General features: G+C 53.0%; 1 protein-coding gene across 2 annotated transcripts in view; it reads left to right on the plus strand.

Annotated features, from left to right (window-relative positions):
* The first annotated feature begins 2,528 nt into the window (after positions 1–2,528).
* Positions 2,529–22,884, plus strand: part of PHC2 (polyhomeotic homolog 2) — a 46,665-nt gene continuing 26,309 nt past the window's right edge. For both annotated transcript variants that reach the window (XM_037061501.1, XM_037061503.1), the window contains exons 1-8: positions 2,529–2,735; positions 5,309–5,467; positions 6,455–6,532; positions 6,946–7,110; positions 8,873–8,959; positions 10,301–10,613; positions 21,779–22,197; positions 22,459–22,624. In XM_037061501.1, the coding sequence (XP_036917396.1) occupies positions 2,583–2,735; positions 5,309–5,467; positions 6,455–6,532; positions 6,946–7,110; positions 8,873–8,959; positions 10,301–10,613; positions 21,779–22,197; positions 22,459–22,624 (1,540 nt within the window). In that variant the 5' untranslated portion in view covers positions 2,529–2,582. The remainder of the gene's footprint in view (positions 2,736–5,308; positions 5,468–6,454; positions 6,533–6,945; positions 7,111–8,872; positions 8,960–10,300; positions 10,614–21,778; positions 22,198–22,458; positions 22,625–22,884) is intronic.

Here is a 22,884-nt window from a genome sequence, read left to right on the forward strand (position 1 = left end):
CTTCAGTTGGGTTTTACTTCCCCAACTGGTTTGTTCTTTCTGCAAGATCAGAATTATCCCTTCTACCACTTTCTATCCAGCCTACCCTTCCCTCCCTAGAACATAAGATAAGGTGGATTTTAGGTTGTCTCGTTGACTCCCCCATCATCATTATCATCACAAGCACCTTAACAAGTGAGTGGCCATAACGAGGCCCAGAACTGAATGCGTTCCAGGACAAAGGGAATTCAAGGACAAAGGCCTTGCCCTGTGGCAGTAAACGCAGACTTACAAACGTTAGTGAAACCACACTGAAGGACCCAGGTCATGAACGCTGTTTATAGGCCGGTATACTACCTTGGAAGCCATATGCCTCTGAACTTCAACTTGCTGACTGCCAGCTGGGAGTGGCCCAGATTTCCTCACCCACAATATTTCTGTCTTTTGGTGTTCAGNTCAACAAGGATCTGCCCTCACTGCTGTGAAAGAGAAAAACGAAACAGAGCTGAGACTTGATCTCCCAGAGTGGAGAGGGTCCTACCCTTGATTTGCTGTGTCTGCCGCCCTGTTTTCCCGTGGTATTTTTCATGTTGACAAGTACTTCAGCTGAGATGTCCTGGGGTGAGATGAAAGCGAGAACTGAACCCCAACTCTGGGCAGTGTTTTGGGCAACAGAGGCCAGGCCCTTGAGAGGGGACCTTGGGGACTCCATGTTTGAACAGAACTCTCATCTACTGACCTGCTGCTTGGTGCCACTTAAAACTTCAGTTGGGTTTTACTTCCCCAACTGGTTTGTCCTTTCTGCAAGATCAGAATTATCCCTTCTACCACTTTCTATCCAGCCTACCCTTCCCTCCCTAGAACATAAGATAAGGTGGATTTTAGGTTGTCTCGTTGACTCCCGCATCATCATTATCATCACAAGCACCTTAACAAGTGAGTGGCCATAACGAGGCCCAGAACTGAATTCGTTCCAGGACAAAGGGAATTCAAGGACAAAGGCCTTGCCCTGTGGCAGTAAACACAGACTTACAAACGTTAGTGAAACCACACTGAAGGACCCAGGTCGTGAACGCTGTTTATAGGCCGGTATACTACCTTGGAAGCCATATGCCTCTGAACTTCAGCTTGCTGACTGCCAGCTGGGAGTGGCCCAGATTTCCTCACCCACAATATTTCTGTCTTTTGGTGTTCAGCCACACTTTTTTTAGCCCAAGTTGAAATCCACCCAGTCTGAAAAAGGCAGCCTTGAGGGATGGTGACAACCCGACCCAAGCAGCGTGGGAGTGATGACAAAAGAATGTTGACAGTTTAGTGCTTTGTGCTAATCCAGGCTCTCCTTCATGTCAAAAATCCTGTTCCTTTCTCTGTCTATTGAATTGGCTTAACCTGCAAGCAGAGAGTCGAAAGCCTGTGATGGGATAACAAGTGTTGTTTTTTTATGTAGGAAGGAATAAGGTAGAAGGAAAAGCTGATATATAGAAATGAGGATTTTAGGAACCGCATGAAAGATGAAAAAGAGAGGAACTTGAACTCAGAGCTGGGTATGCCTTTCTCACCACCCCTGCCTTCCTTCCCAGACCCTCTTCAATGCCAAACACATTGCCTCAAGGGGATGGGTGATTTCCTGAGTCCGGATCACAGACGGTCCCCGAAGAATTCCTGGCACTCCTTAATGACTGCGGTAGAAGGTTCCAAGGGGCTGTGCCATTTCCACAGTGGAAGAGGATTGATCTGTTAGAACCAGTGGGAATGAGGCTGGGGGGCAATTTTAATAACCACACAACAGCCAACGCTTACGGAGCCCTCAGTGTATATCCAACACTCTGCCGAGCACTTCGTATTGTTATTTTACTTAATCCTCCCAACCACCCATATACTCCTACATCTGACAGTTAAGAGACAGAAGGTTAGAGAAGTCTGACTTGCTAAGATTTCCCAGCTGGTAAGTGGCAGAGCCGGGACACAAACCCAAGTCTTTCGGATCCCAAATCTGCGATTTTAACCGAATCGCTCAGCCTAGTGCCCTCCTCAGCATTAGACCAGAGAGCTCTCAGCAAGCACTTCACAAAGGAAACAGAGACTCCAAACATACTCAAAGCTCTTGTGGCTTTCAAAACAAAATACATACTTCAGTTTGTTTTACTGCCTCCTTATTTGCCTCTTTCTCTCGTTCTGTTCTCTCTAAATTTTTAATCTCATCTCTTTCACTAACTGGCTGTATAAGTATGAATAATTAGTTCTCTGACGTTCAGTCTCTCCATCCCAAGGAGAAAGGGGTGGATGCAGTGAGAGACGATCCCTAAGATCACTCCCAGAAGCACCGTTCCAGGAAATGAATGAATGAATGAATAGGTCATAGACTTTAGAATCAGGTGGACCTCACTGCAGATCCCACCAGGTGAACCCACCTGGCCCTGCTGACAGGTGTGTCTCGGGACCTCAGTTCAGGAGTAGTTCCCCCGACCCAGGCTGATGGGAAGCCCATGCGTATGTGTGCCTGCTCTGGGAAGTGCTGTAACGTTTCCCTTCTGCCTTTTTCCTCCTAGCACCTGCCTGCCGTTCTGCCATCTGAACGCCCTGACTCTGCCATCCTACAGGCCATGGAGAATGAGCTGCCAGTCCCCCATACGTCCAGCAGTGCCAGCGTTCCCAGCAGTGCCGGCGGGGTCAGTAGCAGCAGTGGAGGAAGTGGACGCCCCACTGGGCCCCAGATTTCTGTGTACAGTGGCATTCCTGACCGTCAGACCGTGCAGGTGAGATTCCAGCTGATCTCGGACTGAATTGCTTGATCACCTCCAGGGCTAGCCAAGAGGACGTGTCCGCGTGGCCTGGTGGGACAGCCAGCGTGCGGCATCTGTGCGCAGTCGGAGGAAAAGTGAAGCCAGACGGGTCCAGTCGAGGAAGTTAGGGAAGGGGGGGAATCCCTAGCAGACCCAGGAATGCCTTTCTTACCTGCTGATTCAGATCCCAGAGGGCATCCTGGGGTGGATCGGTCTGTGAGAGCATAAGGAACAGACACCCAGACGTCACAGCCAGAAGAAAATGACTGCAAGGCGCTCAGCCACGAGCTGAGCCCATTATCTAAAAAACCATTTCCCTGTAACAAATACTAATTCCTGAAGGACGGAGGACCAAAAATGTACCCCAAAACAATCTGTCTCTGCAACTTTTTACCTTCTTCTCCGAAGCAGCAGTTTGCAAAGTGTCAAATCCAAGGCTGTCCAGGTGGTGACACACTGTTCTAAAATACAGTTGCCACCGTGTATGGCCACCTGCTATATGCCCAGCACTGCACGAAGCATTTTACTCACTTGCTTTCTCCAGCTGTGAGAACGGTTATTATTAGGTGCAAGTCTATAGTTCAGAAAGTGGAACCTCAGAGAAGGCAGAAACTTGATCCAGTCATTCAGGTGAAGACAAAAATGCTGAACCTGATTCTCCCCCGACTCCAGAACCTGTGTTCTTAATCAGTACAATGTCTCTTCAATCCCTGGACAAAACAGGCAGAAGCGAGAGACCACATCCATGAAGTGTTTGCTCGAAGTACCTTCGCTGTTACAGCCTGGATGTTCTAGACAAGTGGGCTCCTCCTCCAGACTAGGGGACGGAGGAGGCGCCACAGCAGACAGTGAGAGGGCCTGGAAAGTCCAGTTAAGGAGAGCAGCGTCAGATACTCGGGGATCTTGCCCTCCCAGTTAGCTCTGCCTCACACTCAACACCAGGTTTTCTGCACCCATCTTTGCTGCTCCTCCCCCACCCAGCCTCTGCCACTGCACACAGGGTTTTAGCTCTCGTCTCTAGCAGCTACCATGAGGATGTGCCCTCCTTCTTTCCCTCAGCACAACTCGGGTGACAGAGATGTGGGGCATCTGCTCTGGCAGATGGCATGGCCCCCAGCGGTGCTCCGGGTCGAAGCTACTTCCCCACCCTCAGCTCCCTTAGACCCTCTAGTGAGGAGGAGTTGCAGTATCTCTCTGACCACCATCGGGACTGCTGGGAGGCACTTTTTGGAGTTGAGGAAAATAAAGAGGTTTAGGTAAAGGGAATAAGGACACCGGATGCTGGAGAGAAGAGGAATAAAAAGAACTGAGCTCATATACACTGGGCCCTTTGGACGGGAGGCTACTCAGAAGGAAGGGTGTGGAAGCTCTGGGGTGGGGTGGGGGTTTTTGGGGGATCCCAGAGCCCAGGCAGACTTGAGTCAGCCTGTTTTTGCAGCACCCCAAACCTGAGGCCACTGGTTGTTTGGTCCTAGGCCACTAGCCCTAGAAGCCACACTAAGCTGGAGAGATTCGGACTGGACGCTGCCTTGCTGGGGGGCAGCACCAGGATTGGGAGAGGCCCAGTGGCCAGGGATTCAGCAGAGCTAAGGGCAGGAGGTGGGCCAAGGCCTGGCCAGGGCTCACCGAGTTGGGAAGAGATGGTGGGAGGGTGACCAGGTGAGGAGAGAAATGTCTCTGGGGCTCATGAGAAAAGACAGAGGCCTCAGGGCTGGGGGGAAGCATTCCTTTTCCTGGAGGGGTCAGAGTGAAGAGCAGGAACCAAGAGCAGTCTTTTGTCATCGAGACTGTGGCTCCTCCAGTCCCATCAGGAAAGTGAGAATGGCAGTAAGGCCAGGGAATAGCAATTGGTGGCTCAAAAGAGAGAGCAATAGAGAGAGAAATGGAAAGAATATGAGAGAAACGCATCACCCCTGTGGCACTGGCCTGCTCTACAAGCCCCAGGGGGCCTTCTTCAAAGGGGCTGGTACAGGAGACGCTGGGAAGTGGCCCAGGTCTGCCCTGGAGGCCCCAGGGGAAGGTGTCACCCTTGGCTAAGTTTTAGTTGGCTGGTGTGTGGCCTGGGCTACAGTAGGCCTCCCTCCGTACCCCTTTCCTTCTCTCTGCCTTGTTGAGCTTTGGTTCCCTCTGTCATCATCTTCCCCGTGTTCCAGTCACCCTGATCTGAGGCTGAAGAATGGCAGGGCAGGGGAGTGTCACTGGCATGGGACACAGTGTCACTGGAGGCTCAGAGGACTTCTATCTCCTTCAGTCTCCCCACCGCCCTGAGAGTGAGTCAGAGCAGTGGTGGGCTGCCTTGGAGGCAAGGGGGGCGGCTGACACAGGGCAGACTGTCCCGGGAAGCGTGTGTGCCACAGGGATGCAGGCGAGACAAGGGAGAGCCGGCTTCCCCTCCTTCCTGAGAGGTGATTGGTTGTGGCGGTCGCAGACCTGGTGTCCTTCTCTGAGCAGCTGGGGAGAGATTGGGTTGATGCAGAAGGGGTGGGTCTTCAGAGGCGAGTACACACCTGTGGAGACCGCTGTCTGCCCCGCCCCCGCCCTTACAGGTGATCCAGCAGGCCCTGCACAGGCAGCCCAGCACGGCGGCCCAGTACCTGCAGCAGATGTACGCCGCGCAGCAGCAGCACCTCATGCTGCAGACGGCAGCACTGCAGCAGCAGCACCTCAGCAGCGCCCAGCTCCAGAGCCTGGCGGCTGTGCAGCAGGTAGGAACAAGGGGCGTGCTGGCTGCAGAAACAAGAGAGGAAGCGGGCCCCGCACACGTGCTCTGTGCCCTCTCTCCCCGGACGCTCACAGATGTAGGTGCGGTTGTGGTCAGCACCCTCTGACAGAGGAGGAAAGAGGTGCTGGGAGGCCAAGCACCTGGCCCAAGGTCATGCATCACTTGAGGGCAGAGGCCGGAGCTCCCAGCCCGAGGAGGAGGACTGGAGGCCTTCCTCACCATGTCACCGCACCACAGGGACCGGGCGAGGGTCAAGGAGGCCCACAAGAGAAGACCAATGCCCACTATGCTTGCCTGTCTGCCATTAGTGGCTGAGAAAAACTCTTCCTTCATTCCTTTTTTCAACAAAAGTTTTTACTTGTCTACTGTATGCTAAAGTGCATGTCAGGCCCTAAGTGGACTGTGGACCCTGTGTTCTCGGAGCTTACGGCGGGGAGACAGCCAGTAAACAGAAACCCAGACAGAAGGAGACAACGCACATAAGCATCTCAGCTGTGATAAGCTCTGTGAAAGAGCAGACCGCTGCGGGTGACTGACAAGGAAGGCCTCACGTTAGGCGGCCAGGGAAGGCCTCTCCGCTGACACCTGAGGGTGACAAGACACCGGCCACGGGAGAGGGTAGGCTGGCAGCCCAGAGAGCGTGTGCCACTCTACACATCGGGGCCCAGACATGACAGAGTGGGGAGCAGCGGGGCACCCAGAGGGCTGGCAACCTTGCTAACAACCACAGCTGACAATCTGAGTGCTTACATGTTGGTGCTTTGCCTCACACAATCCTACAAGGTAGACTCTGTCACTCTCCCCACTTTATAGAAAAGGAAACTGGGGCACTTGTTTAAGGTCACACAGATGAGGCAGGATAGGGGTCTGACCCCTCACCACTGCCCAAAACACTTCCATGAGAGCTGAGAGCCTGGAGTGTGACTGGGGGAGACCTAGGACTCAGGTGATTAGAACTGTTCTTTCCTAGGCCAGCCTGGTGGCCAACAGACAGGGGAGCACTTCCGGCAGCGGCGTGTCTGCACAGGCCCCAGCCCAGTCGTCCTCGGTGAGTAGGGTGGGGAGCAGTGGGCAGACCCCACCGCTCGGACCAGCTCCTCCTTCCTTGCCCAACACCCAGTGGTGGTGAATCCTTGGCCAGGCAGAATCTGTTACTGGCCAGAAAAAAAGTACGTGCCGCTTCCTAAAGCTTACTTTAATAACTCCCTGTCATCTGTCCCATGTCAAGGCTCTCTGCTCATAGCTCAGTTCTCTCACCATTGGGTCCCCCCTGCAGCTGTCCCTGGGGGCCAGAGATGGGGCTGTGCCGGGGAGGATCCAGGGCCCATGGACCAGAGATGGTTCTAAAGGAGGCTGAATCCACCAAGGGACAGAAGGGGGGGAGAGGAAGAAATGGATGCGGGGCATGGAGTTAACCAAAAGAGCCCCGTTTCCTACGGCGGCGCGTGTCTCTCTCCCCAGATCAACCTGGCAGCCTCCCCAGCGGCCGCCCAGTTCATCAACCGGGCTCAGAGTGTCAACTCAGCAACAGCCTCGGGCATCGCCCAGCAGGCTGTGCTCTTGGGCAACACCTCCTCTCCGGCCCTGACAGCCAGCCAAGCACAGATGTATCTGAGGGCGCAGATGGTGAGTTCCCAGCCCGGGCCACGGCTCGGGTGGGCCAGGGGAAACCAGCAGAAAATTCAAGAGCTGGGGGATTAGAAAAGGGTGGGAGTTAGAAAAGGGACGGGAAGAAGCACTGGGGGACACTTGGCAAGAGATGAGGGTGGAATAAAGAAGGGGGCCCGAAGGCCGAGTGGGAGCTTTGGTATAGGCTCAATGGAGCAAGAACAAGCTGAAGTGAAGTTCCCGTGCCGCCTCCTTTCCTTCCCCTCCTGGAGTGAAACAGAATTGTCCTCTTCTTACCAGAAAACACTTCCTAAAATTGATTAGACTACAAAATGCAGGAGCCCGGGCCCAAATGGCGTGTGTCACTCCACCACGTGGGACGGGCAAGCACACAAGCACCCGTGTGCCCTTGTGGTGACGGCCCTTGCTAGTGCTCACGGGGCATCCAGCTCCGCTGGTGAAAGTGGCAGCTTCAGGATGTGCTGCTGCCTCTGCTGCCCTCCCAGCTGGGCCCCGCTCTTATCAGGGTCTCCCTATCAGTTGTTAATCAGGTGGGCTTGTTTGGGCTGTACTCAGGATGGCGTCAGCCCCGGACGTGCATACTTAAAATCTCTTCTTTACGCCTGTCCCCAAGGGTTGCAGAGGTCCTTAAGAACTTTTAGAGGTTCCTAAGATTTAGAAGAATCTCCTGGGAAAATAGCAGCATGCCCCTAGGAGGCAGTGGCGTCTCATGGCACTACCCTGGGCTCAGCCCAGCCTCACATCTCCCTTTCCGAAGATTTCTCCCCTGTGCTCCTTGACACGCTGTCCTGAAGACAGACCGGTCCTACCCCTCCCTTTGCTCTCTTCCGGTCTTGCCCCTGCACTTCTGTTCCTGATTCTGAGTTCGTTGTTTGAGGTGCAGCTGCAGTCCCAGGCACCAGCTTAGACACACAGCATGGAACAGACTTCCATTTCTCTAGGAGCCAGCCACACAGCCACACTGGGACACTGCCCGTACCCACCTTTGCCGTCAGTTTATCCATTGCTGTGCCCTGTTCCACTACCCCGGCTGGAGGCCTGGGGCCTGTCTGCCTCCCTCCCCAAGCAGAGCACCCGCTCACAGGGTTCTGGGGAAAGCCAGCATGTCCACCCGACGCCAAACTAGACTCACGGGGTCACATAGCCTGCACTCCATGGAAGGAGATGCAGACACGAGCGAAGCGCTAGGCATTCTGCTTCCTCTGCCACTGTTGTCTGTGCACACGTGCACACCCACCCACCCCTAAGCACAACTGAACAATGACTGAGTTATCCCTTCCTCAGCTGAGCCCTGTTCTGACCCCAGCCTGGAGTCCGAAGTGGGTTGGACCTACACAGAGGTCCTAGGGCATCCGTCTCAGCCCAGGATCCCTGCTCCCCAGGGACACAGCAGAGACAGTGACTCTAGGATGTCCTGCGAGTGCCGTCCCCTCTAGGACGAGCTCCTCACAGAGGCTTCTGCAGTACAGCTGACCTGGGAACAGCCCCAGAGGGGCTCTCCCTCATCACCCCTTCTCTGCCCAGCCTGGGTCCTGATGCTACAAGCCTCTTGAGATTTTCAGGGGATCCCCCTGGACTCCTTCCCTTTCTTGCCTCCCTCTGTCCCCGTATCTGTTCCCTGGCTAAACTGGTCTGCCCCGTGGCTGAGCCCACATTGGGCAGGTAAAAGGCGCCTCGTTTCCTGTGATTCCAGGCCCAGCCAGGTAACCTGGTGCAGGTAGCTAGGAGCCTAGGCGGCACTGTTCCTTTGTCCCCTCAGCTCATCTTCACGCCCACGGCCACCGTCGCTACTGTGCAGCCTGAGCTCGGCACTGGCTCCCCCGCCCGGCCCCCTACCCCTGCCCAGGTGAGGATTCCATGCTTGTGGGAGGGCAGGGGGGTGGGCACCCCCATAGAGGGGTACTGATACTGGGTATGGGCCCACGCCCTGGTGGAGCTTTGAACCTTTGGCAAGGCTGGGACCTTCTAGGGAAGCCGGTGGGAGATAGGACAGCCCACTGCTCCCAGGCTTGCTCCTTCACTCCCCGTTGGGAAGGCCTCACCCGCGCCTGACTCTCTTCCCACAACAGAGGTCAGGAGCCAGAGAGCAGCATGCTGAGGCGAGTGTGATCGCCAGTGATGGGCAGGTGGCCTTTGCTACCTTTGTACCTTACACTGTCCCTCCCCAGTGTACTTCTGCTGCTGTTGTTGCTTTTTTAAAAAGATTTTATTTATTTATTTTAGGCAGAGGGGGAGAAAGAGAGGGAAAGAAACATCAATGTGTGGTTGCCTCTCCCACTCCCCCTACTGGGGACCTGGCCCCCAAGGACAACCCAGGCATGTATTCTGACTGGGAATTGAACCTGTGGCTCTTCGGTTTGCAAGCCTTTGCTCAGCCCACTCAGCCACACCAGCCAGGGCTGTTGTTGCATTTTAAGTGGAAACTCCCACTTGGATTACACAAGCTGGCCCCTCTAGGAATCAGGGAAATGGCATGGAAGGGGGAGCAAAGATGAGCCCAGGGTCCCTACCTTCTGTTGGGAGCATACAGATTCCACTGTGGCTGTAAAGGTTCTGTGGGCAGCGGGGATGAGGAACCCCCCACACCCCTCTCCCCCACCCCCAGTTGCAGAATGGGGACCACATAAAGTGGCAAGATTGTTTCTCAGATGGGAGTCTGGCACAGCCTCTGTGTGTCCAGCAGAGGGCACCAGGGACCGGGTTGAATGAGCAGGCCCTTACTCAGGATAATCCTTTGCCTGGGGGCCTTGCAGGCCCTTCAGTTTTTCCCTGGCCTTATCTAGTGTGGCAAGCCCCATGCCCTGCTGTATCTGGGGATTCTTCCTAAGTGGTGTGCATCCCATCCTCATAGTTTAGGAGACGGGGATTAACTGAAGGAGAGAGCGGGGCCTGCGTGCCCAGGCCTGCCCCAGCCTGGGCGGTCTTCCCCTCGCAGAATTCCGTTTCTGCTGCTGATGGATCCAGTCCCTAGCACTCTTTCTTGTCCTCTGTGAACCTCTACTCCTGGTTTCTCTTTCAGCCCCTGACTCGTTCTCGCTCGCTCGCTCGCTCGCTCTCTCTGTTTTTATAACCAACTGTCCTATTCAGCCATCGCTGGCTCCATTCCTCACTCCTTCCCCATCTTAGTTGGGTGTCGGCATTGCTCCTACCCACATTCTCTGGACTCCTATAGACCCCTCTCTTCCAGGTACAGAACCTGACCCTCCGAACACAGCAGACACCAGCAACAGCGGCTTCGGGCCCTGCCCCGACTCAACCTGTCCTGCCCAGCTTGGCCCTGAAGCCCACGCCAGGCGGCGGCCAGCCTCTGCCCACCCCGTCACAGGGCAGAAATACTGCTCAGGGTTCCCCCGCAGGTGCCAAGTCCGGCCTCACTGACAGTGTGACGGAGCCACTCAAGAAAGGAGATGGCAACAGCAGTGTGCCAGGGAGCTTGGAGAGCCGAGCTGGGCTCAGCCGGATGGTGCCCGCTGTGGCTGCCCATCCCCTCATCACACCAGGTAAGGGCCCCAGGAGGAAGGAGGACCCTATCCCAGAAAACTCCGGAGGACTATGGGTCAGGGAAGACTTTCAATTTCCCCTTTCCCCATGGACATGCTAAGATACCAGCCAAGTGTCTCTCTCTCCACTCTTCCAACCTTTGGAAGATGTTCATTGGCTCCCGATTCTGGTTCATGCTTCTAACCCAGCTTTAAAGAAGGAAGGCACATCAGCTGGAATAAAGGAGTCCTTCTTCACAGTGAACACAATGGGGAACCTCAGAGTATGCAATCATAGCTCTTAACCTTGAGTGAGTGGAGCTTGGCACTGGGGCTATTTTGCAATTCTCTGAGAATCAGCAAAAAGGACCCGGCTAGCCAGATGCGTGTAAGGACCACACAGGGAGATGAGGAAGTGGGAGGTTCGTTTTCTCAGCATTCCAGAGACATTTGTTGACTAATGTTTTCCAGTTACATTGCCAGTTCTGGGTCCGAAGTGATAAATAAGATGGGGGCCCTGCTAGCCAAGAGAGTGCATTTTGGAGGGACAGACGCGGGTGATGAGTATGCTAAAAGGCACGTGAGCTCCATGTGCTGCAGGGACACCAAGGCACTGCCTGCCCTTGGCGACAAGAGCCAAGAAAGACTGCCAGTGAGGGTCACACTTGAGAATTAATGTAGCAGGCTTTAAAAAAAAATAATAATCCAGCAGGTTACTGTGAGGCAAGTTCTCTGAAGGTGGCACGAATCAGTCTTCCCTGGGGCCAGACTCCTTTGCCTGCTGAGATTCTCCCAGTGCTGCCTCCTACTGGCCATCTTTAGTGAGAAAAATCTGCCAAGAGCCCTAGAAACCTGACTTCTGGGTCCAGAGAACAAGACCGCACTATCATAGCAGAGAAATGAGTAAGAGTGGTGGACCACGTGGCTTTGCGTTAAAGGCAGACTCACCCCGGTCACATCCCTGACCAGCCGCTGACCCTCTGTCCTCATCCAGGCCATGTTACTATCCAGTCTGTTGTTTTCTTGAGAAACTACGGTATGCTTGTTACTAATTAACCAAAATGGTGAGAATATAATTCCATACCTAAAGGAGTGTGCAGTCCAAGGGAGGGAGCCAGATCTATGAGCAAACCATTCAATGTCATAAATTCTGTCATAGGAATAAGTACAGGACAGGTGGGCACAGAGCACAGGTGGTCACCTCAGCTCCGGGCAGGATGGGTCAGAGACGAGATCCCTCCGATGCAATGGTACATGGCCCTCAAAGCACAAGCAGTTTATCCAGCAGGCCAAGTGCACCAAGTACTCAAGACAGAAGGAAGCACAAGTCACACATTATGACAGTAAGCTGGGAAGAATCTGAATTCAAGTCCTTTATTCGCCCTTTTGAGGTTTCAAGGCCAAAGTCTTTGCCGTCCAGTGGCCGCTGCTAAGCCTGTCGAGGCCTCGCCGCCCTGTGGCCCCGCGTGTTTCTCCTAGCTCTGCTCGCTCCAGAGATTAGCCCAGTCTCTTCCTTTTATGGAGAAAGAAACTGAGGCTCAGAAGGGTAAAGACTGGGCTTCTTACAGTGAGTTGATGGCAGCTTGGACTAGAGCAGGAGCCCCAAGTTGGCATTTCTTCCACGCACTCATTCAGTGTACCAACCCTGGAGCAGAACTGGGAACCAGTCCCCTGTCTGGCTGAGTCAGATCCTGGTTCTTAATCACAAGCCACATTTACCTCCCTCGTTCTTTCTTACAAGTAACGTGGGGCTTCCTAGGCCTTTCTTCTGTCTGACCTGAAGCTCACAGAGCCTGGTGGCTCTAAGACTGTTCTGGGGTTTACAGAGTCTAGTGGGAGGCTCTTTTCTCTTGAGCCTGGTCAGGGTGAACGCAGGCGAGTTACAGGCTGAGGTCTAGGGCCCCAGTGTGGCCTGGGATTGACAGCATGTGGCGATACGCAGCACGGGGACCAGTGGTTCCGCAGAACTTTCTATGGAGCAGCTGTGAGCTGCAGACCACAAAGACCCTCTCACCAGAGACAGAAATCAGTAGGCTTTGCATTGTTCCTGCCTCCCACTGTCCTTCCCATTCTTTCTTCTCCCACCCCTTCCTCTCTGTAAGCACTATGGTTCCACTCCCCCACCCCCGCCTCCCAAATGGATGACAGCGGGGAGGTTTAGGATGCTGCAGATCCTCTGGGGGCCTGGGGAACAACAAAAAGACTGAAATAACCCTTCTGACCTGAGGGGGGAGTGGGGCTGCCTGGCGCAGCACCTGCCCTGGGCTGCACAGTTCCCCGGGCCGAGGTACCTCCTGGCCTCCTGCCCAGCCAACCCACTGTGAATGGGGTGATCAGAGCATGCGTGCACACGTGGGTGTGGGGGCAGAGAGCACAGAGCATTTTTTGTCGGCTGTTGGAGCATTTTTTGAGCTGGCTGGCTGGCTGGCTGCCCCCAGGGAAAGTAACCGGTGGAGACTTGTCGTGGGGGGCGGGGGCGTGGGGGGAGCGCAGCAGAGGGCATGTGTTGTCCTGGGGGCTGTTTCCTCCCAGAGCAGGCAAACGCTAGTCCCAGCTGGGACTGCTCCCACTGACAGCTGTTTGGGGGCAAAGCCCCTCCCCCATGGCAAGCTCCCTGCTGTTCCTGCTCCTGTCACCTTGGCAACGGGCCTCTTTAGGCTCTGCAAATAGAAAAGGTCCCTTAAGCCCTGAAAAGGGGTGGGTTGGCGGGTGGGGGAGGGGAGTAAGGGGCGGAGAGCCTAAGAGGTTGGGCTTCTCAATGACAAGAGGACTGAACTAGGGCGGGCAGGAGAGAGGCAGGCAGCAAGGTCCCGTGGGCCTGGCCTCCAGGGAAGCCCAGTCCTAAGGGAGCGGGCCAGAGCTCCCGTAGGAGGTTTGGTTCCTGGAGTCCTCATTCTAGTAGATAGAGGCCTTGGGCTCACACTTAGGCCCAAAGGTGAGGAGAAAGTCGCTGACCAGGGGGGAGATACTGCAACAAAAGGCAACTGTCTGGTCTTTGAAAATCCTGGGCCCTTTACACACAATTGTGCCGCAGATGCCAGGGCTTTGTTCTGTCCCTTCATCCCTCCTCAGGTCTCCTGGAGGAGAGAGAATTCTCTGTCGGAAAGGCCTGCCACACAGCGGCTTTGTTTTTACCACAGAGAGGGTTTTGTGTCGGGGGGTAGTGATTTCTCTCTGTGATAGGACAGACAATGGGATGCTTGCTGATTCCAGGGATCCTGGGTACCATATTTCCCTCCCAAACCAGCTGCCAAACTGTGGAGTACACACATTTTTACTTAGAAAATCCAATTTAAAGGAACCAAAACCTGCAGGTGGGCCTGTTGTCTAGCTGGAATCAAAATTCCACAGGATATTTTAGTGGATATATTCAGTGGAGTTTTACATTTTGCTTAATAACATCCCTCACCACTGGTGCCAAGACAGACAGGCAGACAGACAGAGAGACTGATGCACAAAGGACCAGGGAACTGTTGAGCATATTCCTTCACTCCTAGGCTCCTTTTATGTGTATCACTTCCATGGTTGCTGCCAGCCTATAAGAGCAATTATAGTTAAAGAACAATCATACTCCAGGTACTGTACTAAATGCCTTACCTATATACATATCGTTGAACCCTAACAATGATCGTGTCATCTCACAAATGAAGAAGCTGTGGCTCAGAAAGAGTAACTGTCGTCCCCAGATAGTTTTTCTCTTCTTAATTGTTCAGTTCAGCTCCACAAATATTCACTTAGCATCTATTATGTGCCGAACATAATGCTAACCATATGGGAGTTACAGAGAGGAGCATGTTTAAATTCCAACAGGGGTTGTGGAAACTTGAGTTGCACCTTGACAAATGAGTACTTTTCAGAACTGAACAGAAGGAGGATTATCTCCGTGGTCCCCAGGAAGTCCCCCACCCAGAGGGGCCCTGTGTGCCTGTGACCATCTGCTCATGTAGGCAGGACCTGCTCCTCCTTCCCTGCCCCTGCCCCACTGCCATTGGCCGTGGGACCCCCCAAAAGACCTTGTTTCCGGGGCCCCTTATGTTTTATTCCACCACTTACTTAGCCTCCCGAGGAGCTTGTTCTGTCTTACATTTCAAAGTCCAGCCACCTGTCCGCAGATGGCTTTTCCCAGCAGGCATCCTCCCCACCCTCACCCTCTCGCCCCACAGACTGCCAGCATTGACAGGATGTCCTCACTTGGATACCACCCCACCTGAATACACATGTCTAAAAGCCGAACAATTCGTAAACGAAACAAAAGCAAAAACCCAGAAGTCTCCCTCTATGCACAGGTCCCCTTTGCTAGTTCCTGACTGAGGCCCACACTCATGAGGAATGTCTGTGCCCCAGGCTCACAGGCTCAGACGTGTTTGGACCTAGTTTTCCTTCAGCGTCGGGGAGAGTGTTCCAAGGGGAAAAGCACAAGCTTTGGACTTAGAGCTGGTTTCAGCCCCCAGCTTTATCGCTTGCTAGTTTTATGGCCATCATCAAGTTACTCAACCTCTGTGAGCATCCGTTTCTTCATTTATAAAACAAAGATGATCACGTTTCCTGCCGACTGTACAGATGGATGACCCGGCCTGCAGAGCGAGCCTCACAGAGCGTGCTCATGACAGGCTTCGCTGACTGCTGGGACAGTCTGTCCACAGCTGCTGGACTCATCATCCTCAGACACAGTCTTCCTTGGTTAGAAACCCCTCGCTGTGTCTTTCTTTCCTACTTGATCAGCTGCAGTGCCCAGTCTAGAGGAGGGGCTCAACCAAGAGCACGTAATACCTTCTGATAAACCACCTGGCCCCGGGCAGCCCTTCACGATGCTGCCCATGTGGCCCACAGATCCCATCTCGTGGCCCCTGGCTCCCTCCTGCGGATCTTCAGCCTCTTCCTCCCAATTCCTGCTCTTTGATGACTTATTCCACCAGTCACACACCTTTTACCGATTACCTTCTGGCCTAATACTCCCCTTTCATTGTTCATCCTGCCAGGATTACCTCTAAAGTTCTCAACAGCCTCCAAATAATCCTCCAGGGCTTGCTCTTTCCATTTGTGCTTATTGACGTGTATTGTTCGTTCACCCGGCAGCATTTTTTTAGCGTTTGTCACGGGCAGGGTGACACGCCTCATCCATCAAACGCAGCTGGTCTTCCCTGCAGTGACGGAGTCGCGGAAGTCACGAGGAACCCACTCTCGGTTTTCACATGCAAAATGGGAACACTGCCTGTTTGCCTCAGAGGCTTATTGTAAGGAATATATGGAACTCAAATGATAAAAATGCTTTCAGGAGCTCAAAGCACCATACAAATAGCAATATTTTAAGAATAGCTACCATTTAGTGACCATCTACTAGGTATAAACAAAGGCAATAAACCTCTTTGTGGCTTAAACACCATATTCCATTTGATTCTAGCAACTTTTTGACATCACCATTGGCAGTGTTCAGAGAGGAAATTAACATTCAGAGAGGTTAAGTGTTTTGTCTAAGGCTGCACAGCCTACAGGTGGCAGAACCAAGATTCAAAGCAGATCCCACCAACTCTGAAACCCATGCCTCTAGCCACTTCTGCTGCACCGCCTAGCATCCCTCTGCCGAGGTTGGGGTAGCTTCTTCTTTAATGCTCCAGGCCGCCTGATAAGGAATCCTGCTCACAGCGGGTGTTTGGTAGTTTTGCCAGGTGGCCGCAGAGCAGCCCTGGAGACCTAAGTGTGTAGGCAGACCACCACGGAGAGCCCCTGCAGGTGGAAACCCCGTTTTCGTAGCCCACTTTCCTCTTACAGAGAGATTTCTCCTCACTCTACTTCTGCTCTCGGATCCCTCCCAACCCTCAGCCTGGAGGGACTGCATCCCAGAAATGCATGTGGCCACGGCTTTCAGTTTTTCCAAAAGGAGCTCCTGTGTCTACGTGTATTAGATTCTGACTTCTCAAGGCGGCCTCCATCTCAGTCCCTCCCTGAGGCCTGATGGCGTGAGACATCTTTGCAGATGAGCAGCCCTCTGAGGGTGCCAGCATCAGTTAGATTTAACCTAAAATTGCCTCTTCTTGTAGCTTTTCTCCTTTAGACACCCTTGATCCAGCTGCCAGGATGCCCTCCAGGTTCCAGAGTGCACCGTGGTAACTTACCCCTCCCAGTCTCCCCACATGACGTTCCTTTTGTCACCTTCCTGACTCTGATGGCGCTAAACACGTCATCTGGGCAGACTTCTCTGCTCTCCCTCCCAAGCCGAACGCCCTTGTCTGTGTTCTCAGCACTCCGTGCTTATCTTCTATCACAACGTTCACCGAGTTATGCGGAGAGAATCTGTGTACCAGCTGTTTCTTTTTCTAAACTGTTATCTATTCTAGGGACCACGTTTTAGTCAGCACCGAACATGGCACTTGGCCTGTAGTGGGTGCTTATTAATGTTTGTTGAGTGAATGAGTGGTTAAAAGTATCACTTCATTCTCTAAACCCGGAGCCATAGTGGGTCGTAACAAGTAGGAGGTGGTAACATTCCTGCGAGAGGAATGCCATTCCTCTCGCGATACTCCTTCTGGTAGCTCCAAACTCTCGTCAGTCACTGACTGGGATGCTTCCAGCTCCCATATACTCTGGCACCAGAGTCCCAGCATTTCTGGGACAGGGCGCTGTTTCCTGCCCACTTGGATTGAGACCAGTGGAGATCCAGTATTGATAAACTGACAGTGGGTGCGGTGAAGGGGCGTGTCAGCAATCCCTCACAGCCAGCCCTCCTGCCTGCAGGACCTTAATCCTCTTGTTGCTAAGAACCAGCAGTTTGGGAACAGTGAATTGGCCCCTTCAGATTCGAAGGCGGCTGTTCAAGGTTAGAGCCCCAGACCATTCATTCCCTGGAGTCTCTCCTTTCAGCTGGGCCCTAATTCATACAGGCCCCAGGCCTGTCCCTGCCTGACTCCATAGCAGGAGAGGCTGGTGACTGCCTTCCAAAGCTGTGGCTCAGGTCCTGTGGGACCAACGCTTTGATCCTGCGGAGTGATGAACTTTTCAGCAACAGGGGTAAGGAGCTAAAACGGGTCCAGGGGAGAAAGTATTGGACCTTGGGGGGGAAAGGAAGACGGTCCAGAGACATTTCTGTGCGTTAATTTCATACACAGATATGCCCCTCTGTAGCTGTAGGGGAGAGGGGGGTGAGGCCCCTCAAGAATCATGGCTTCAGTGGGAAATGCATCCCTTCACCACCGCAGACTGAGCTAGTGGGAGAGGGGCGAGAGGAGAATCCATGGGTCTTACCGTGATCAGCAGCTAACATTTGCAAAGCACCTACAAACTTGCAGAGTGTTGTGTTGGACAGTGTGGGAAAGAAAAGGAACATAAAAACCTTCCAGCTGAATTAAAGCCACTTTAATTTTTTTTTAAAAAAAAGAACCATAAGTCATCTTTGACTGAAAAACCACACAGGCTGGTTGGATGGATAGGGAATAAACACGCAGAAGAAAGTATTTCTGTCTAATTTAATCTAAGACACCACTGATTGTAAGATACACCATTGTTTTTTTAATTCCAAGAAAGAAAAGCACGGCCGATTAAACCAACACTGCCAACTGTGTACGCGCCCAGTTCAAAAGACGGTGAAAAGGGAGGTGGGGGAGACAAGACTATATCTTTAAGAATCAGTGAAATACATACACAAGATGGTACACATTAAATCACAAAGTGAATTTAAAAAGCACTCAGGAATTCTGAGGGGAAACTCACAATTGAGGGTTAAGGCAAAGAGGAAGAAAGCAGGAGCTGAGGTGAGGCCAAAGAAGCTGATGCCCTAGGTCAGGGAAGCAGAAGGAGGGCACTCTGGAAAATGGAAGCACTGAAACCGAAGCCAAAGAGGTACCAGGGGATGTGATGTTTACGGACAAGGGGCAGAGCTGTTAGGGTGGGCTGGAGGTCAGGCGGGAAAGCAGTGAGCAGAGGTTGGACAGAAGGAAGGTCTTCAGTAAACCAGGACGCTGAGAAAACTGAAATGGTCTGTAGGGTGACACCCATTCACCCGCGTTCTGACTCTGGAGAGGACAAGCTTTGTGGGACAGACAAGCTGGGGCCCCACCCTGTTTGTCATTCATTCATTCATACATTCAACAATACTAATTGAGCATCTACTAAATTCAAGGTGCTTTGAAGGAAACAAATGAATCCCATTAAGTCTGCTGACTAAGGGAGAAAGGGAAATGACTGGAGACAGGTGTTATCATTTTAAAGGTGATGACACAGAGGCACACAGAGGCCTCGTGACTTGCCAGCATCCCACTGCTGGGCGGTGGTGGCCGAACTAGGATCCAGTCCCAGCGTCCTGACCCTAGAGCCCACATGACTGGGAGTACTGTGTCTCTGAGGGCATTGCAAAGCTGCGAGACCCTGAGCAGCAGCTCAGAGAAAGGGAAGAGTCCTGTTGTCTGCAAAGGCAGGGAAAGAATGACAAGGACTTGATTTGTGGCACTCTAGACAGTATGAGGCAAGACATAAACTCCATACAGGGGACAGTGAGCAGTAGAGATGGCTTGGATCAAAGAAATGATAAAAATTGAAAGGTTAGTTTGTGTTGTAAAGAGATCTTAAACGGTAGGGGCTTTAGACAGCTGTAGACCAATGGGAATCCCGGATAGCTTCTCATCAGGGATCAGCTCTGTGCACGAGGAAGGTTAATTTGCCATCATCTGTAAGGTGGACTGTAGAGAGAAGAAACCAGAGGCAGGAAGAACCATTAGAAAGTTATTGCACAGCTTTGCATCTAAGGATTTTTGACCCAGGATAATGTTGGAGTTAATTTGTAGCATTTGCTTTTTAACCAACGTCAAATGTTAAGGATGTATACTTCACCCAAAATAGCTTGGGATCTTTGAACTATGAACTTATCTAAGCTCTGGTGAGCTTTGTTTACAGCCTTGGCATATACTAGCATCATTTGTTCTGAGACAACTGCCTTTGGCTCTCCATGAGCAGCAGGGGGTGGGGGAGAGGGGGAGAGGAGGGGAGGCCCAGGGACCGAGGGCCAGGAGGCCAGCAGCCGCCTTCCCCAATCCTGGTAAACAAAAGTGCGCTGCCCCTCACTGTACTGTATATGCTCTAGAATAGAGCTAGAGCCTTTTTCTTTCTAACTTTTTTTTTGCCTTACAAATCCTGAATTTTCAACTATTTTCCTTTGGTAGCCACCCCCATCAAATTGTAAAACTGCAAGAGACATATGTGATCACCAAGCCTCCCGTTCCACAGATAAAAACTGAAGCCCCGAGGAGGAAAGGGCCGTGCCAGGCCGCCGGTCCTCTCAGCTTCTCTGACCTGCACCGTCTCTGGCTCACCTCTGAGGGACAGCACCTGGACTGACTCTGTCCCCAGCCCAGGACTGTATGGTTTTGTAATAAGGGAAGAGGTGTCCTTGAGTCTTCATTGAGCCTAAGCATTGTTCTTCCAATCTTTTTGGCTTCCAGAGCTTAACAGGGCACATCCACAATATCTCAGGCGCCTTATCACCAGTCAGTCACCTTAAACATTGCTGACTGTGACATTTGCCTGATTAACAGTCTCTCCCTGATGGTTATGTTTTGTGCTATTCAGGGTGGAATTAGGAGACAAGGCTGAGTCTGGGCAACTTAGAATCACCAAATGCCTGCTGGCAACTTCCACTCGGATGTTCTACCATCACCTCGAACCCAACACACTCACCATGGAGTCTCCCTCTTTTGTCCCTGACTGTCATCCCCACTGCAACCTTCTGGGCATCCCTATTCCCTCCTTTCTGCCTCCAACAGTCGGTCACCTAGAATCACTTTCTTCTTCTCTCTTTTCCATTCCTACTGGTGTTCTGCTTGGAGTTCCATGCTGGGCTGTGATGAGGTAGTTGGAAACTTGCATGTAAATGGACAAAATTCAAGAAGGAAGGTACCTGCCCTAACTCAGATGGAAACTCAGATTGAAATCTGCTTCCTTTGCACCTGTAAGCATCGCAGGATCCTTTTACGTGTTCTCTCGGGACCCAGGCTTTGCCTTCATCCTCATTGGCTGGGAGCCTTTGGTTGTAAAACTCTATTTGTGAGAATCCAGCTGTGCCCCCCCCCCATGCTGGCATGGCCCCGCCCATCTCTGCTGGCTCTCCCACTGCAGTCTGCGCAGGGCCACTTCTAGGTGGGGCAGATTTGGCGGAGCCGCCCTCATGCTAGGCTGGCCCGGAAGCCACCAGATCGAGAGTGAGCAATGTGAGGACAACCGATATCTGAGCTGAGTTTCCTGCGATCCTACTGTGTACGAGGCATGAGCTGGACACTGAAGGGATTCCTAAAAAGTAGAACCCTCATCTTAAAGAGTCAGCCTGGTTAAAATGAGGGAAAGGCTAGCAGCAGATGGCAATGCGCAAACTCCCCTCCAGTACAATCAGTTTGCTTAGCACCCATCTAATGCCAGGCACTAAGCAAGGTTCTGGGTAAAGAGATACATGATAGTTTCAACTCCGAGGGGTTCATGATCTGGAAGGGAAGAACTCACTGCTAGAGCCACAGCTAGAGCTCACTGTAATATACCTTATTGTCTCAGAGGTAGTAAGCCCAAGACACTTTCAGAACCCACTCATTTTAATTACAGCTAGAAATGACTGAACAGGACTGTGTCCCAGGCTCTGTACTGTGTGCATGTCGTCATTTTCTCTCATTCACACGGTTTTCCCCCCATCTCACAGTCCCATAATATGTAACAGAAGGACCTGGTAGTCGAGCCCTGGTCCACCTCCAGCCTCAGTCTAAGGACCACTGGCACTTCCTGGAGGAGGCCAGCCTGAGCAGAGCTGGAAGGGTGGATAAGAACTAGCCCGACAGAGCAGGGCTGGGCAATGGGAGGCTGCATGTATTGAAGCGGTGGGAAAACACAAGGGAAGGGCATGGAGGAGAGAGAGGACATGGCACACTAGAGAACCCAGCGTTTCTCTGAACAGCTGGAGTGATCAAAGCCTTCACAGAGCAGGTGAGTTTTGCTTTGGGCTTTGAGGAACGACCCAAGGTCCAGGGTTTCAGCATAGAACAAAAGCAAGAACAGAGAGAGAAAGCGGGCCATGGCAAGGACCAAGCCCGGCTGTAGGTGAGAGCAAGAGACAGAGTTTGGGAATCCACCTTTAGGTGGGTGTGGGCGGAGACACGGCGGGGGGACATGGCAGAAGACAAGGTCAAGCCACGCCACCTACCCTGGTGTCTCCCCTTCAGCCTACACCCAACTGCCGCCACACCAGCTCCTCCCGCAGCCGCCGTCAAAGCACCTGCAGCCCCACTTTGTGATCCAGCAGCAGCAGCAGCAGCCACAACCGCTGCAGCAGCAGCCCCAGCAGTCACGGCCCGCGCTCCAAGCCCAGTCCCACCCCCAGCTCGCCTCAGTCCCTCCGAGCGTGGCCCTGCAGCCCAGCCCCGAAGGCCACGCTGCGCCTCTAGGCCCGGTCACACCCACCCTACCTCTCCAGTGCTCTGCTGCCAACCTGCACAAGCCTGGCAGCACTCAGCATTGTCACCCTCCCACGCCTGACGCTGGGCCTCACAATGGATATCCTGAGGGCCTGTCCCACACCCCTCAACGCAGGTTCCAGCACGCCTCAGCTGTCATCTTACAGTTACAGCCGGCTTCACCAGCGGTGAGTGAGACGTTGCCAAGGCTTGGGGTGGGGTGAGTATGCAGCTAAGGTAATCCCACAGTCCCCGTCTGGGTGCATTTCTGGGTGGGCTGCATGGTGAAGTCCTTTGGGTATTTCAAGAAAGAAAAGGGGCCTCTCTCATTTGGGGCTGGCTAAATCTTAATGTCCTTGCCTTCTTCCCAAGCTCCACAGAAACAGGGGAAATGTCCAGCATGTAAAAGCAATTCATGGGAAGATCATCTCTGTCCTGTCCCCTAACAGCCTCCGCAGTGCACCCCCGATGACTGGAAGGAAGTGGTGCCTGGGGAGAAGAGTGTGCCTGAGACCCGGTCTGGCCCATCACCACATCAGCAAGCCATCGTCACTGCCATGCCTGGTGGCCTGCCTGTGCCCAAGAGCCCCAACATCCGGCAGTCCCCAGCTCACGGTATGAAGTGCAGTTGGGCCCTTGGGGGCGTGGAGAGCATTGGCCTTCCTTGTCACCTCCTGGCACATTACCCTGGGCATCAGTAACTGACGGAAGGGAAATTATCACAAGCCCAAGGAGGCAAGAATACGCCTACCCGAGGAAGCTGGGTAGGTGAAAACTGGGGGTAGGGGGTCCAGAAAGAGAAAAGTGAACCAAGGCTATAATGAAAGGGGACCCAGAAAGTATAAGGGTAAGAGGATAGAGAAGTAAAAGGGGAG

The sequence above is a fragment of the Sturnira hondurensis genome, unplaced genomic scaffold (genome assembly GCF_014824575.4).
Source record: "Sturnira hondurensis isolate 20B ecotype Veracruz unplaced genomic scaffold, ASM1482457v3 Scaffold0013381, whole genome shotgun sequence".
Lineage (NCBI taxonomy): Eukaryota > Metazoa > Chordata > Mammalia > Chiroptera > Phyllostomidae > Sturnira > Sturnira hondurensis.